This window comes from Thalassophryne amazonica, chromosome 5, assembly GCF_902500255.1.
Source record: "Thalassophryne amazonica chromosome 5, fThaAma1.1, whole genome shotgun sequence".
In the NCBI taxonomy this organism is placed as follows: Eukaryota; Metazoa; Chordata; class Actinopteri; order Batrachoidiformes; family Batrachoididae; genus Thalassophryne; species Thalassophryne amazonica.
In genome coordinates, this window is record NC_047107.1 from 22,826,230 (window position 1) to 22,843,255 (window position 17,026).

Here is a 17,026-nt window from a genome sequence, read left to right on the forward strand (position 1 = left end):
AGCCACAGTTCACAGTGAAGACAGTGAAGCATGGTGGTGCAAGCATCATGATATGGGCGTGTTTCTCCTACTATGGTGTTGGGCCTATATATCGTATACCAGGTATCATGGATCAGTTTGGATATGTCAAAATACTTGAAGAGGTCATGTTGCCTTATGCTGAAGAGGACATGCCCTTGAAATGGGTGCTTCAACAAGACAATGACCCCAAGCACACTAGTAAACGTGCAAAATCTTGATTCCAAACCAACAAAATTAATGCCTCGCAGATGTGAAGAAATCATGAAAAACTGTGGTTATACAACTAAATACTAGTTTAGTGATTCACAGGATTGCTAAAAAAGCAGTTTGAACATAATAGTTGAGTTTGTAGCGTCAACAGCAGATGCTACTATTATTGTGAACACCCCCTTTTCTACTTTATTTTTTTTTACTAATAACCCAATTTCATAGCCTTAAGAGTGTGCATATCATGAATGCTTGGTCGTGTTGGATTTGTGAGAATCTACTGGTACCTTGTTTCCCATGTAACAATAAGAAATATAATCAAAACCTGGATTAATCTTTTTAGTCACATAGCACTACTATTAATCTGAACACTACTGTGTATATATATATATATATATATGTATAAACATACAATCCTACTTGCCATGTTTCTTATACTTTTGAAAGCAATTTTTATTACACTAACACAAATTAAATCCATTTTTATAGATTAAATCCAATGTGATTTTAAGTCATTTTTACGGATGTGCAGAACCTGTTATATTTAGGAATCCTTCCTTTTTTTTTTTCTTTTTGCTTTGGATTTCTTTTGATGTCATGAAGCATAATCAATGTAAAAGCCCAGGGGGTGAATATTTTCTCTCAACATCATCACAGAAGAGCCACAAGGTAAAGAAGAAATTGTTTTATTTTGTTTCTTAAAGAATTACATAACGCATTAATCACAGTAAAGACAAACCGGCTTTCCCCGCACGTCCTAATTGTGCAAGCTTGTAATTGAACGTAAAATAAGATGTCAGAAGATGTGTAACATTTTTCTCTGCTCGGCCTTTCGACTTCGTACAGGGAGCATAAAGCATTATGGGACAAAACACTGCTGTATCGACGTCCGTGTAAAGATTAGCATACAATCGGCGCTAAAGTTACAGCTTCTGTCACAGTTAAATGCAGCGGGCCTTCAACCCAAAGTGTTTAATAAATTCTTCAAACAGTTCTTGTTTAGGAATTTTCAGAGCTGCAACCAGACATCTGAGGAGACAATGAAACATACGCCAGGTCCAAACACTTTCAGCAGATTCGTGCAATATGTATTTCTAATTAAAGTGACGTCACATAAACCTAATTAGTATAGATGCAACCTGCAACTTGATTTTCCAGTGCATGGTTTTCTCATCAAACTGAATGCACAGACTCTGGGAGACAAACGTGATACCTCATCACACCGATGCACGTGGTACTGTAAAAGAACAAGATATTAACCGTGGCTGTTCATCAGAATGCTAAACCTCTCCAGTACAATAGGTTTGCTAAATCACTACAAATTGAACAGAATGCACTGCTCCCTGTCAGATCTGTAGGAGAAAAAAAAAGTCAATTATTGTGCAAAATAAATCACTGAGCTCTGATATGCAAGTATCACAGGCATAAAAACAGTTCTGCATCCTCTTGCAGTATTAATTACTGGCCTATGGCAGATACTAATCCAATTCTCCCGTTGATCATGATTGAGAATGTGCAGACCTTTCGATGACTTCATGCAAGAGGCGGCAGAGGGTCGACCGATCGCACAATCTTTCAGACTAAAACCACACGCTACACTTCAGCGTAAACTGCGAGTCAGTAACGAGTCAATAGTGTTGATTATTCGCTCCTCTAGACTACAGTGTATTGTGCTCTCGAGTCCTTTACCATAAAACATAATGGATTATCAAAAATATCATACTTGTGGCACATTTGTTCACAAAGATGAAGCACAGGATTTTAAGAAAAAAAAGGAGTTTTAGTCTAAATAATTAGACATGCTTGTACTATGGGAGAGATACAATGACACTGGGATATCACAGCACACCAAATCAGAGACAAGAAAATACGTAAGTGCATGTGAACGTGAGTCCCTTTCTCAAACATCAGAGGAGGTAGAGAACTTATCCAATAGTAGCATTTAGCAGTTTTAAGATCAGAAAACCTAAAATGTCTTTGTTCAGCAACAGAGGCTTGTTATTCAAAGGTGACATGAGCATATCACAGCAGTTTAATATGCGCCCGTTCTGAGCGCGTCCCTCCCTCGCTGGATGATATGACAAAGTGCCGAATCTACAGCAAACCTCTGACCAGTGCAAAAAAAAAAAGAAAAAAAAAAGAAAAACATCCGCTACTCTGTTGTCATCCAATGTGAGAGTTACTGTACACAGACTGACATCAGGCTCATTGGTTTTTGACTCTGAGGTAGGATCGAGAATACCATAGGGGTCAATGCTCAAGCTCAGAACACAAACACATTAAAGGGACTGAGCCGTGACCATCAGCAACGCGGCGATGCCCGGACAAAGGTTTCTCAGGGACATGTGGTTGGCCCGTTGGGAGTGTGGGAACAATAAGGGAAGGAGGACAAAAATGAAACTTGCAGAAATAGCTACCTGTACAGAGCAACCCACCTCAAAGGCACCATTTTAAATAGTTCCACAAATGCCACCGTTGATCCACTTGTGCAGGAGTACAACCTGCATCCCAACTGCAGCAAACACACAACAGCCCCACCTACAGGCCAGTCAGAGCTATGGCGCCTTCCAAACGTAAGCCTTTCCAGCTAGTTTACCGTAACATCACTAACCACATGAATCTGACATGGGCATGGTCCATTATTTATTTATTTATTTAAGATTAGACAAGGCCTTAAACAGAATTATAGAAATAAATATTAAATTTCATATAAAAACAGGCCCTTAAGTCCAATTTACTGACAAGTGGAACGATGATGGCATAAACAGTTCATGAATGAAAAGCTGCCCAGCGTTTGAAACATGACCCTTTACAGAAGTAAGATTACAAACTGCTCTCGATGTCCGTCATCACGTGAAATTGTTACATTCTGGTTCCAAAACCTAATTCAGAACTGCTTTGATCAAGAACAACTGGATTCCAAAGCCAAAAAAAAATAAAATAAGCAGAGTTAGTACAAGAAGGAGGGAGGGGGAAAAGAAGCAATTAGAAACATGATGTGACGTGGAACAGTACTGTTCAGACTTGAAGGATGGGTAAACAAGCGTTCTGGACACAAAATTTCTAAGAATTTTCATTACAGTGCAATCTGCTGCGGTCTGTGGATTCAATGACATCTACCAGAGGATTAATCTATGTAAATATTCTGCATAAAGTTTAAGTTTTGTGAACTTTGGCACAAAAATTTGTATTAATGCCTAGTTTAAAAAAGCAAATTTAAACTTGCTGACTTTTGAAGTGACATAAATAACCCATATGGCAGCTATCATAGCTAGCCATGTCGCAATATTACAATCTTATAAAATTGTGTCATACAGAAATATAAACTATCACCCAAAAAAATGGAGTTTCCAGTCAGTTTTAAAATGAGACTGATAAAAGTAAGTAAATAAATAAACATTATCCCATCAAGTGATTCACTTATTCTGCAGCTAGCCTAGCCCACTGAATGCAATGTCTGACCATTCCATCTAGCTTGGCTACTTAGCATGTAGCTGGCTAAAAGCTAGCTCACTGAACTTGAGCAAATAGTGTACACTATTAATACGTGTTCAACAGGCTCGTCTTTAATTTAATCTTGAATTTGCAGTATTTCATAATGATGAGTGGTGCCACGACACTGCAGAATTGCGAACTGTTTTGCTCGATGTCGCCATATCACAAACGCCAAAGCAAAGTGGTGCGAGAACCAGAAAGTTTTCGATAAAAATCTAGTACCCAATCAAAAAATTATGCCTCCCTCTAAACCCCCACAACGAAATGCATTTAATTGGAATTCAAACTGGAAGCCCTTCCTTCTCACTTGGGACAACTAATTAAAAAAAAGAAGAAAGAAAAGAAAAATCATTCTGATCACATATCAAGGAAGCCTGGTCCCTTTTAACAGAAATATACTCTATGTTGATTTAATATTGTATGATACAAAATTTCGAAACACAGAGCCCCAAAATTAAATGTGGCAGAAAGGTAAAAAGAAAATCTCAAATCAGCTCGAGTTCAAAATTAACATATTGCCAAGTTTCCCCAAAGGCAGATTTTTCTACTGCGGCTAAAACCTGGATTTGTCCACATACATACAGCAATATATACTTTATACTCTTTCAACATCTCTGCCTATGTACAAGCTATACAAACAGAGAGCAGGCTCGGGGCCAGTTTTTTCTAAGCTGTGCAGAGGGAGCAGTTGGTTGGGAAGTTTCCCAGTCTCCCGGCTCCTTCCCCCACAGTCTGCCCATACAGGTGGCTGTTCTGCTTCACTTGCGATCGTCGATGGTCTTAATGAATTCCACCGCTGCGGTGAACTGCATCCACCAATAGGACTCCTCCCCAATCAGCCGGCTGGCATAGAAATTATTGATGTACTGAATGGTGGACAGCATGCAGGGCGGGTTTGCCTGGAGCGGGAGGAGATGTGGGGATGGGGCCCGAATTAGGTGCAGGAAGCAGTTCACGCAACGCCATACATATTACAATCAAAAATATGCAAAAACAAACAAACAAACAACAAAAAAACCCCAACAAAATTCTCATGGTTATTCCAAGAATTACAGGACCTGCAGTGAAGTATCTAAATGGAAAGAAATTGAAAACAGAAAACTAATGTGTTGTGTAAATCTTTGTAATGAGAGTGTCCGTCAAAACAGACTCACCCTGATGAGGACAAAGACAAGCACAGGGACAAAGTCATCAGCTCCAGGGACAGAGATTTCATTGGCCAGACTCAGCAGGTTCATGATGGTAGAACACATGCGCAGTATGCACTGGACTTTGTCTCGTGGCGTCTTGTAGGCGTTGATGGTCCTGATCTCAAACTGTGCAGAGGGCCAGGGCGCCTCCTTCAGGTAAACCTGTAGCCATGCGTCACAACTCTCAACAATTGTCGAGGTGGCTTTCGGCTATACTAAAATACGAAATTGAGCCTGATAACAAAATGGGGTTTAAATGTAATGAAATGGAGCAGAGAGGCTCCAAATATGATTCAATTAAAGTACTTTAATTTTTTAAGCGAAATGGGGTCAAATGGAGTAAAATGGGGATTGATAATAACAAAATGGGGGTAAAATGTAATAAAAATGGAGTAGACTGACTCCAAATATGATTAAATTAAGTACTTTTAATTAAACTGTTTAAGCAAAATGGGGCGAAAGGGGACTGAACAAAATGAGGGTAAAACATAACGAAATGGAGCAGACTGACCTAGAGTTTCATCTCTTGAACACCAGATGGTGCACCTGAGCCGAATACATGTACTGAGCGCATCTCACCAAAAACAAGCGGCACACAATTAAATAAATGTACTTACTTGGAGTCAGTCTGGGTCAGTCTGCTCCATTTCGTGATGATCAGTCCCTATTTCGCTTCATTTCGTATTTTAGTATGGCCCGGCGGCTTTGAGCATTTGCTAAAGAAAAAGTTTCACCAACATACCTCTGGAATCTGAAAAGCTTTGTGATTGGCCGTCACAACTTTTGAAAGGCGCTGGATGTGTTCATGGAAAAGCCTGCAATGAAAAATGTAACTCAGTACGAGAATAGAAAGAGGTCACATTCTATCCATCGTAATAAAGGGACAGGGAGAACATAAATACGAGGTCTGTTAGAAAAGTATCCGACCTTATTTTTTTCAAAAACCATATGGATTTGAATCACATGTAATTACATGAGACATGCTTGAACCCTCGTGGGCATGCAAGAGTTTTTTCACGCCTGTCGGTTACGTCATTCGCCTGTGGGCAGTCTTTGAGTGAGGAGTCGTCCACCCTCTCGTCGTTTTTTTCATTGTTTAGGAATGGCTCAGAGACTGCTGCTTTGTTTGATAAATATTTTTTCAAAAACTGTAAGGCACAACTGAGTGGATACCATTCGATAAATTCAGCTGGTTTTCGGTGAAAATTTTAACGGCTGATGAGAGATTTTGGTGTGTAAGTGTCGCTTTAAGGACGGCCCACGGCGCCTGACGGCGATCTGCGCTCCGAGGCGGCGGCGTCTCGCTGTTTCAAGCTGAAAACTTCCACATTTCAGGCTCTGTCCACCCAGGTCGTCATCAGAAAACAGAGAAGTTTCAGAAGAGGTCGGCATGAGGAGTTTATTCGGATATTCCACTGTTAAAGGAGATTTTGTAATGAAAGAACGTGCGGGCAGATTCGCATGTCGGGCCGGACCCGAACACGGGGGGGTCGCGACAGGAAAAACACCCTCCATTGGAAACCTTTACAGACAAGTTGGAACACGCCCAGTTGTTAAACAATTTCTCAGATACTCACTTGTTGAAAGCCATCAAAAGCTGCCTGAATTTTACAGATGGTTTTCAAAACGGAGGTGTTTTTCCTGTCGCAGCGCAGACGGATTTGCGGCGTCGTCACGGAACCGACTCGGCGAATTTCCCCGCACGTTCTTTCATTACAAAATCTCCTTTAACAGTGGAATGTCCGCATAAACTCCTCATGCCGACTTCTTCTGAAACTTCTCTGTTCTCTGACGACGCCCTGGGTGAACAGAGCCTTAAATTCGGAAGTTTTAAGGCTCGAAACAGCCAGACGGACGCCACCTCCGACCGCGCCGCGCCGATCCGCTTTGTGAGCTGTCCTTAAAGCGAAAGAAACTCCACAATCTCTCATCAGCCGTTAAACTTTTCACCGAAAACCAGCAGAATTTCTCGAATAGTGTCCACTCGGATATCCCTCACAGGTCCTGAAAAAATTTTGATAAAGCAACCCGCGCCGTCTCCAGCAGTGTCTCAGACAAAGGATTTCAGCCGAGAGGGCTGGACCAGTGCTCACTCAAAGCCTACCCACAGGCGAATGACGTCACCGACACGTGTGAAAAAACTCACGCATGCGCACGAGGGTTCAAGCATGTCTGGTGTAATCGCACGTGATTCAAATACATATAGTTTTTTTTTTTTATAAAAATGCCGGTTAGTTTTCTAATACACCTCGTATTATGGATGCAGCAAAACATGTTTGCCTGCTAAATTTTCTGGTTGCAGTGGCGTCACCGCAGCTCAAATGCATGAACTTGCATAGGTGTAATTCTACAGTAACAGAATTACAATCAGAGCAAATTTTTAATGGTAAACTAAAACAGGGCCAGATTCTGCGGCCACTCTAATTCCATTACCACAGAATTGTAAAGATAGCTGCTGCTACCGAAACTTCCTGAATGGATTTAATTAAATTCAAAGATAGTGGTCGGCCTTTACAGTGAAAGAGTAAAATCAAAAATGAAATCCATGAATTCAGGGATGCTAACACTATGAATATTGCTTCGTTACTTCATTTTTTAATTTTCAGAATGAAGAAATGCACAGGAATAATGGCCACCAGAGCTGCGACGATTAATCAATTATTAACTCCCATAGCCGCACACACTGAACAGCTCCCCCCCCCCCCCCCCGAGCATCTGCCCACCATCACAAAACAGAGGAGCTTGATTGAACATATACAAATTATACATAAGACAACAGGATCTTAATAATTAACGTAAATAACAATATACATATTTTGCACGGGGATGCTAATTAAACAACTGTAAATTATAAAGAAGAAAACGCTCACACGATTCCTGTGCTAGTCAGACGACGTCCCGGATAAAACACAGCGTCCAGTTTGGAAATGAAAGGCACATTCCACTGTTACAGGAGTTTTTGTCATGGAAAGAGGAGCGGAGGCTTCACGCGTCGCGGCGGTGCCGCATGGCGCAAAGCAACGCAGTGATGAAGTCTCACGGGACATGTTCTGGCATGTCCAGGCACATCCACAATTTCTCGGATAATCACTCGATGGAAAAACCACCGACAGCTGTCTGAACGTCATCTTAAAGCCGTCCTGTGAGACCAAAACGGAGGTGGTTTTGTCTTGCTCCAGTAGCGAATCTATCGTGACGCGTGAAGCCTCCGCTCGGCTTTCCATGACAGAATCTCTTGTTAAAAGTGAAATCTGCCGGAAAATGGTTGATGTCCAGCTCTTGTGATAACCAGAGAAATGGCACACAATGGTCACGGATCCAGACAGCCATCCGTTTAGAAATGAAATGGTCGTTCAGCCTGTGATGGCGGCTTCGGGCGCGGCGTGCCCCACAGCCGCTGGGGGCCGTCCTTAAAGGGACAGTAACACTCCTTATTCTCTACCAGCCCGTAACATTTTCACCGAAAGCCAGATAAATTTTTCTAATGGTTTCCAGCTGCCAGTCTCTAACAGTTTCTGAAAACATTCTGATGGAAAAAAAGCCCAAATCATTCCGCCATTTCCTGGCAATGAAAATCCGACGAGGGGGTGGACCACTCCTCACTCAAAGCCTGCTCACAGGCGAATGACGCAACCGACAGGCGTGGAAAAACTCACGTATGCGCACGAGGGTTCAAGCTTGTCTGACGCAATCACACGTGATTCACATCCATATGGTTTTTGAAAAAAATAATAAGGTCGGATACTTTTCTAATAGACCTCGTATAAGCAGAATACATTATTTGCTTACTGTGATAAAGAAAATGAGAGCAAGAAGGCTACATGATGTGGAAAGAGTAAATCTAGAATTACAAAAGATAAGTAAGGATGAATGAAGAACAGCTATGAATGGGATGAAGAGTAGAAAGGCAGAGGGTCCGGATGACATTCCAGTGGAGGCATAGGAATGTTGAGGAGACGCAGCAGTCTAGTTTTTCCACCCTACTGTTTAATAAAATCTTGGAAAGTGAGAGGATGCCTGAGGAGGTGGTTAATTTTTAAGAACAAGGGTGATCATGACCTGCAATAACTACAGAGGCATTCGTGATCAAGACCTGCAATAACTACAGAGGCATTCAAGGTGGAGGTGGGATTACATCAAAGATCGGCTCTGAGCCCTTTCTTGTTTGCAGTGGGAATGAACAGGTCGACAGACCAGATCAGACGGAGTCTCCATGGACTATGATGTTTATGGCAGGTTTAGACTCGCCTGGAGAGATGGCCATATCTTCTGGAGAGAAAGGGAATTAAAGTCACTAGGAACAAGACTCTGTGTGTGAATGGGGAGGAGCATGGTGGAATAGTGAGTTTGCAAAGAGAGGTAGTTTATGAGATTAAATAAGTGGTCAAAGTTCCTTAAAAAATGAGAATATAGGAATGAACGTTATACAACCCCTGGCAAAAATTATGGAACCACCGGCCTCGGAGGATGTTCATTCCATTGTTTAATTTTGTAGAAAAAAGGCAGATCACAGACATGACACAAAACTAAAGTCATTTCAAATGGCAACTTTCTGGCTTTAAGAAACACTATAAGAAATCAGGAAAAAAAATTGTGGCAGTCAGTAACGGTTACTTTTTTAGACCAAGCAGAGGGAAAAAAAATATGGACTCACTCAATTCTGAGGAATGAATTATGGAATCACCCTGTAAATTTTCATCCCCAAAACTAACACCTGCATCAAATCAGATCTGCTCATTAGTCTGCATCTAAAAAGGAGTGATCACACCTTGGAGAGCTGTTGCACCAAGTGGACTGACATGAATCATGGCTCCAACACAAGAGATGTCAATTGAAACAAAGGAGAGGATTATCAAACTCTTAAAAGAGGGTAAATCACAAAAGAGGGTAAAAAACAAAAGAACGCTCCAACACATCACTAGTATTTTGTTGCACCACCTCTGGCTTTTATAACAGCTTGCAGTCTCTGAGGCATGGACTTAATGAGTGACAAACAGTACTCTTCATCAATCTGGCTCCAACTTTCTATGATTGCTGTTGCCAGATCAGCTTTGCAGGTTGGAGCCTTGTCATGGACCATTTTCTTCAACTTCCACCAAAGATTTTCAATTGGATTAAGATCCGGACTATTTGCAGGCCATGACATTGACCCTATGTGTCTTTTTGCAAGGAATGTTTTCACAGTTTTTGCTCTATGGCAAGATGCATTATCATCTTGAAAAATGATTTCATCATCCCCAAACATCCTTTCAATTGATGGGATAAGAAAAGTGTCCAAAATATCAACGTAAACTTGTGCATTTATTGATGATGTAATGACAGCCATCTCCCCAGTGCCTTTACCTGACATGCAGCCCCATATCATCAATGACTGTGGAAATTTAAATGTTGTCTTCAGGCAGTCATTTTTATAAATCTCATTGGAACGGCACCAAACAAAAGTTCCAGCATCATCACCTTGCCCAATGCAGATTCGAGATTCATCACTGAATGACTTTCATCCAGTTATCCACAGTCCACGATTGCTTTTCCTTAGCCCATTGTAACCTTGTTTTTTTCTGTTTAGGTGTTAATGATGGCTTTCGTTTAGCTTTTCTGTATGTAAATCCCATTTCCTTTAGGCGGTTTCTTACAGTTCGGTCACAGACGTTGACTCCAGTTTCCTCCCATTCATTCCTCATTTGTTTTGTTGTGCATTTTCGATTTTTGAAACATATTGCTTTAGGTTTTCTGTCTTGACGCTTTGATGTCTTCCTTGGTCTACCAGTATGTTTGCCTTTAACAACCTTCCCATGTTGTTTGTATTTGGTCCAGAGTTTAGACACAGCTGACTGTGAACAACATCTTTTGCAACATTGCGTGATGATTTACCCTCTTTTAAGAGTTTGAAAATCCTCTCCTTTGTTTCAATTGACATCTCTTGTGTTGGAGCCATGATTCATGTCAGTCCACTTGGTGCAACAGCTCTCCAAGGTGTGATCACTCCTTTTTAGATGCAGACTAACGAGCAGATCTGATTTGATGCAGGTGTTAGTTTTGGGGATGAAAATTTACAGGGTGATTCCATAATTTATTCCTCAGAACTGAGTGATTCCATATTTTTTTCCCTCTGCTTGGTCTAAAAAAAGTAACCGTTACTGACTGCCACAATTTTTTTTCTTAATTTCTTATAGTGTTTCTTAAAGCCAGAAAGTTGCCATTTGAAATGACTTTAGTTTTGTGTCATGTCTGTGATCTGCTTTTTTTCTACAAAATTAAACAACTGAATGAACATCCTCCAAGGCTGGTGATTCCATAATTTTTGCCAGGAGTTGTAAAAATCACATGTGTTTTAAAAAACCTGATGTGGAGAAACTCTGCTGTGATGTTCAGCAGCAGAAATGACAAAGCAGCTGAGAACTCTGAACTCTAACAGATTTTCCACAGATATTTATTTTAGAGGGCTTGAAGTAGTTGTTTTATGTTCAATGTTTTTTTTTTTCTTTTTTTTTTGCCAGCTTGCACTCGGCCGAGACAGACACACTTTTCTCTTCTCCCTCCCTCCTTATCTTTCCTGCTTCTGTGGCATGTTGTCTGTGAGGCTGCAGCTTTGCTCTTCTGGAAAATGACAAAAATGGATCTGTTAAAGTGGTCTTTGAACGCAATTGACACTATTATTGACACTACAAGACATTCGGGGGCGGAGGACCCGACCTGTACTGCCGGGACGCATGTGATGGGTTACGTGATGGACTCGTGGAGGAGATGGCAGGTCATGTGCCTTTACATGCTTTCTGTGGAGGACGTCGAAGATGTGTATATATTTGGCTTGGTGGTGACCGGCTTTCTGCTGTGTGGAGCGGGCATGGCGCTGGTTTACCGGAAAATCAAGAAAGTGGAGGCAGCTTTGATTGGGCCGTTCAGACTGCCCTACATGATTGATTCGATTGGGAAGGCAGTGGCTGCGCAGTCGGAGGGTGTTAACCGCACGCTGGAAAACATCTCGGGCAGGATTGCAGCTCTGGAAATCCGCTTTGACCGTCTGTAAAGACCACATTCTACATTCAGATGCATTGAGAGCCACTCTGTTCTCAGAACTGTGGAATCTTTCAGGCGTCTGCTAATCTGGATATTCATTTGGCCTCCCCAAAACACAGCTGCACTCCAAGGCCGCTGTGATAAAAAAAACCTCCTCAAGAAGATCAACACTTAAGCCTCGCTCCCTGGTCATCCCCCTCCCCTCAGCTTCTCCAGCTCTGACGTTGACTGTGGACAGTGGACTGCTCAGGGCTGAGCCCCTCCCCCTTCCAGGATTGTCGGACAAGGCCGTTGACGGCACCTAATAGGCTGCCTCCGGAGTGTTCTGATAAACTGGACCTTCAAATCTCGGTTATCGTCCTGCGTCTTTGTTTGTCTGTGTGATTATTGTTTTTCTGTGCTGATGGGGGTTTTTTTCCCTCATTGCTGCTGTGTAACGCAGCGGCTATGAGGGTTTTTTTTTCTCCTTTTTCCCTCATGTGTGCTTTTTTATGTGTGTTTATGTACCGGGCCGGCCTATGTGCGTTGTGTGTTGTGTGTCGTTTGTTATGGGTCGGTCTTGGTTTGCTCAGCCCTGCTGTTGACCAAGGCAGGGATGTACATCTGGAGCTGGTCCCCGGGCGCCTAATGGCGACTTCTGCTCCTACTGGCAATTAGGATGGGTTAAATGCAGTAGACACATTTCATTGTGCAGAGAACATGTTCTTTTGTGCATATGACAATAAAATTCTTTTGAATCCTTAGAAAGCACAAAACGTGACTGAGGAGGAGAAAAAAAGAGGAAATGAACTGTAGTCAGAATGAAAATACAAGCTGCTGATTTTTGTTATTTTTCTAAGTTATTAGGCTGCAGCTCTGCATTTCATTTATTTCAAAGTAAGTTATCTCTTAGTATTTTCAAAAATCATGAGACTCAAATCAGTCTGCATTGTTCAGCTTTTCCTGCAAGTTTGTGTACGAGGTCTGTCCATAAAGTATAGGTCCTTTTTATTTTTTTCAAAAACTATATGGATTTCATTCATACGTTTTTACGTCAGACATGCTTGAACCCTCGTGCGCATGCCTGAGTTTTTCCATGCCTGTCGGTGACGTCATTCGCCTGTGAGCACTCCTTGTGGGAGGAGTCGTCCAGCCCCTCGTCGGAATTCCTTTGTCTGAGAAGTTGCTGAGAGACTGGCGCTTTGTTTGATCAAAATTTTTTCTAAACCTGTGAGACACATCGAAGTGGACATGGTTCAAAAAATTAAGCTGGTTTTCAGTGAAAATTTTAACGGCTGATGAGAGATTTTGAGGTGACACTGTCGCTTTAAGGACTTCCCACAGTGCGAGACGTCGCACAGCGCTCTCAGGCGGCGTCATCAGCCTGTTTCAAGCTGAAAACCTCCACATTTCAGGCTCTATTGATCCAGGACGTCGTGAGAGAACAGAGAAGTTTCAGAAGAAGTCGGTTTCAGCATTTTATCCGGATATTCCACTGTTAAAGGAGATTTTTTTAATGAAAGACGTGCGGTCTCGCAGCCGCCGCGACGCTCCGCCACAGGAAAAACACCTCTGTTGGAAGCCTTAAGGACAAGTTGGAACATGTCCAGCTGTTAAACAATTTCTCATATACTCACTCCACTGAAAGCCATCAAAAGCCGCCTGGATTTTACAAATGGTTATCAACACGGAGGTGTTTTTCCTGTGCCGCCGCTCCGCGCCGGCTGCGTCCCGACGCGGACCCGTCCGCACGTCTTTCATTAAAAAAATCTCCTTTAACAGTGGAATATCCGGATAAAATGCTGAAACCGACTTCTTCTGAAACTTTTCTGTTCTCTCACGACGTCCTGGATCAATAGAGCCTGAAATGTGGAGGTTTTCAGCTTGAAACAGGCTGATGACGCCGCCTGAGAGCGCAGCGCGACGTCTCGCACAGTGGGAAGTCCTTAAAGCGACAGTGTCACCTCAAAATCTCTCATCAGCCGTTAAAATTTTCACTGCAAACCAGCTTAATTTTTCGAACCATGTCCACTTCGATGTGTCTCACAGGTTTAGAAAAAATTTTGATCAAACAAAGCGCCAGTCTCTCAGCAACTTCTCAGACAAAGGAATTCCGACGAGGGGCTGGACGACTCCTCCCACAAGGAGTGCTCACAGGCGAATGACGTCACCGACAGGCGTGGAAAAACTCACGCATGCGCACGAGGGTTCATGCATGTCTGACGTAAAAACATATGAATGAAATCCATATAGTTTTTGAAAAAAATAAAAAGGACCTATACTTTATGGACAGCCCTCGTATTTTTTCATTCTTCATAAGAGTTTGGTGTTTGCGTTCGTTCGACAAAGTTTGAAAAAACAATAAAATGTTAACACTTTTCTTTATAGAAGTTCTGTAATTACAGAAATGCAAAAGAAAACAACCACAAATCAGAAAGCCTTGGGACTATATATAAAATGTTTCTCCACTCACACCCACAGAAGCCAAAAATTCTTCCAGAATTGTGTCTTGGTGGCTCCCCTCACTGTTCTTCCAGCATGGACATTTAGTTTTTGAGAACTGCCTACGTGACACAGATTTACCATAAAGTACCACACTGTTTGTATTCCTGAATGATTGATGTAAATGAAGTCTAAGAAATATTCAGGTAGTCGGAAATGTTCATGTTTCCATCCCCTGACATTTCTCAAGAAATTGGCTTTAAAAATGATTCATTCATTCTTACATTTAGAATAAACTGCCCTGTCCCAACCTTTTTCTTCTTGGAAAATGCAGCAGGCCTTAAATGTTGGAATGGATATATATTAACAAAAAATAAATAAAAATAAAGCTGACCTCACAAAACATGAAATATGTTGGTTTGACACAGTCTGCAGTTACAGAAATAGAAGATAAAGTAAATGTCAGGATCATTACGTGTCCCCCCTACCACCACTTTTTTCATATCCTCCAAACCTTTCTCATTTGGGATTGTAAAATATATATAGTTGAACTGTATATAGAAAAAACATTATAAGCTGTGTTATCTTTATTCATTCATTTTAAAGGTCAAATATGTTTTGTGGCTCGAGGAGAATTTTATTTGTGGAAGATGGGACAAAAATGGCTCTTTTGACAGTAAAGGTTGCAGACTTACTCCAAATATTTATTTATTTTTTAGCGGTCTTTGTGATATTTTGGAAGTGCAGAAATCCGCTCCATCTTTAAAACTGTACAAGTACACGGGGGTACTTGAGGCACTATTTTTTCAAAATTTTCATGGAGAAGGCCCCTCAGACATCCCCTCCCACTGCGAGTTGGGTATGCATGATGCTGGTCGACACCTAAAATTTTGGACACCCTGATTTTTTTTTTTTTAGGGATACCCAAAAGTTCAATTTCTGCCTAAAACTATGACAGGTAGTGTGTGATTTACAGTGAATGGAAATTTGTAGTTAAGTCATTTTTTCCCCCCTTTTAAGGGTTAGCTGCTGGGTTTTATTTGAAATGATCAGACAGTAATACCAGATGTTAAGTATCAAGACTTGAGCACTTTCTTTGGTACTACCTCTACTGATTCCTACTCACTGGTCTCTGAGAATATCACCATCCTGGTTGGGGTAGAAGGCTAGTTTGAAGATGCGGTTCATCACGCTGCGCTCGATAGCCATCTGGGCATCTTGCAGCTGGTCTTGGCTAGCACACTGCCATATGGCATCATGGGCCATGGCACCGTACAAGTAGCGCAGAAAATCCTCCACTGCAGCTGTCTTGTCATCAGCTGCAGTGCACCCCTGGAATGCTGAGGGCAAAGCAGAGAAACAAAGCAGTCAACATCACTGCGGGACATGAACCAAAAGGAAAACAGTTACCTTTTTTTTAATGTGTAAAAAATTCTAAATGAAACAACATAAAACTCAACATTCATTTAATATTAAATTGTTAAAGTATGAAAATAAAGAGGACAAACCTCCGGTAATATCTGCATGGTACAATGTTTGAGAAAAACAAATTCCCATTTACTGAATGAAAGTATGTCCAATGATGAAACCCTTAATGCTTAGGTTATAACTGGTTTTAAATTAGTGGTATACAGCCACAAAGTGACAGCAGAACACCATTCATTAGAATGTATACCTTTGCCAAGAACCAAAATTAAACCATTTTCTGGCTTGGCTGTCTTGATGTTTGTTTGTCATAACATTTTGTAAATTATTTCAGGACAGACACAATATTCTCTCCTCGTTTCATAAAAATTGGCTCTGTATTCACACCATATGTTTTAACAAGAGCTTGGAAAATGTCCTGGATCTATCTCAGTTCACCCCAAAATTTGACATCTGTCCCTGGCTAGATCTACCATTCAGCAACCAGTTCAAAGTAACACATACGAGTATAATCTTGCAAATACACATTTTTTAAATTAATTCAACCCCAGACATTTTCAATGAACTTCAGAAAATTAAATTCATTACGCAAATGTTTTTGATTAATTTTGTTAATCAAATGAACCAACAAACAGGTATGGAAGAAAAGAGCCTCCTTAGCGGTCACATTCAGTTTCTAATACAGATATAAGATTATAGTGTTTTATAAACTTCTGAACCTCTTGGGGGACACCTGCGGTAAGGGAAGCCATCAGGCTGAAGGAGGTGGCTTCAGGTCTGAGGAATCAAAGGACAGATATCAGCAGTCTCAGTGGTTGCTGAGGCAAAAATGTGGGTGTAGAAGAAGTATGGAGAGGCCATGGAGAATAACATGGAGTGTGTCAAAACGGTTCTGTCAAACCATCAGACAACTCAGGGAAAGGAGGCAGTTCTCACTGTTTACCTGGAGTGTGAATATTATTGGGCGGTGGAAACAAACACTGAGGATCTCTTCAACCAGACTGACAGCCGAGTTGTCAGTCAATTCAATGAACAAAGAGAATGAAGATGAAGTTACTGTGCCTACAGCTTGTTAAGTATTTTTTTGGCCATCCTTTGAACATCATGTCAGCTGTCATCTTCTGCAGCTTTGCTATTTGGTGAACATCCCATTCGTGAAATGTTACAAATTCGTATGAAATGTCTACTTTTGTAATGACCTTCGTCATGTAATCATCATCTCCTCTGCCGGTGTCAGAAAGGTGGACTAC

The 17,026-nt window shown here is 41.4% G+C and overlaps 1 protein-coding gene across 6 annotated transcripts in view; it reads right to left on the reverse strand.

Moving 5' to 3' along the window:
• Positions 1-898: 898 nt before the first annotated feature.
• The window catches only part of gapvd1 (GTPase activating protein and VPS9 domains 1), a 137,755-nt gene continuing 121,627 nt past the window's right edge, over positions 899-17,026 (reverse strand). For 5 of the 6 annotated variants that reach the window (XM_034169781.1, XM_034169780.1, XM_034169779.1 and 2 more), the window contains 4 exons: positions 15,478-15,691; positions 5,656-5,728; positions 4,878-5,075; positions 4,482-4,622 (listed from right to left, as the gene is read on the reverse strand). In XM_034169781.1, coding sequence (XP_034025672.1) covers positions 4,482-4,622; positions 4,878-5,075; positions 5,656-5,728; positions 15,478-15,691 — 626 coding nt within the window. Of the gene's footprint in view, positions 4,623-4,877; positions 5,076-5,655; positions 5,729-15,477; positions 15,692-17,026 lie in introns of all 6 variants that reach the window. The other variant, XM_034169776.1, reaches the window with a different exon arrangement.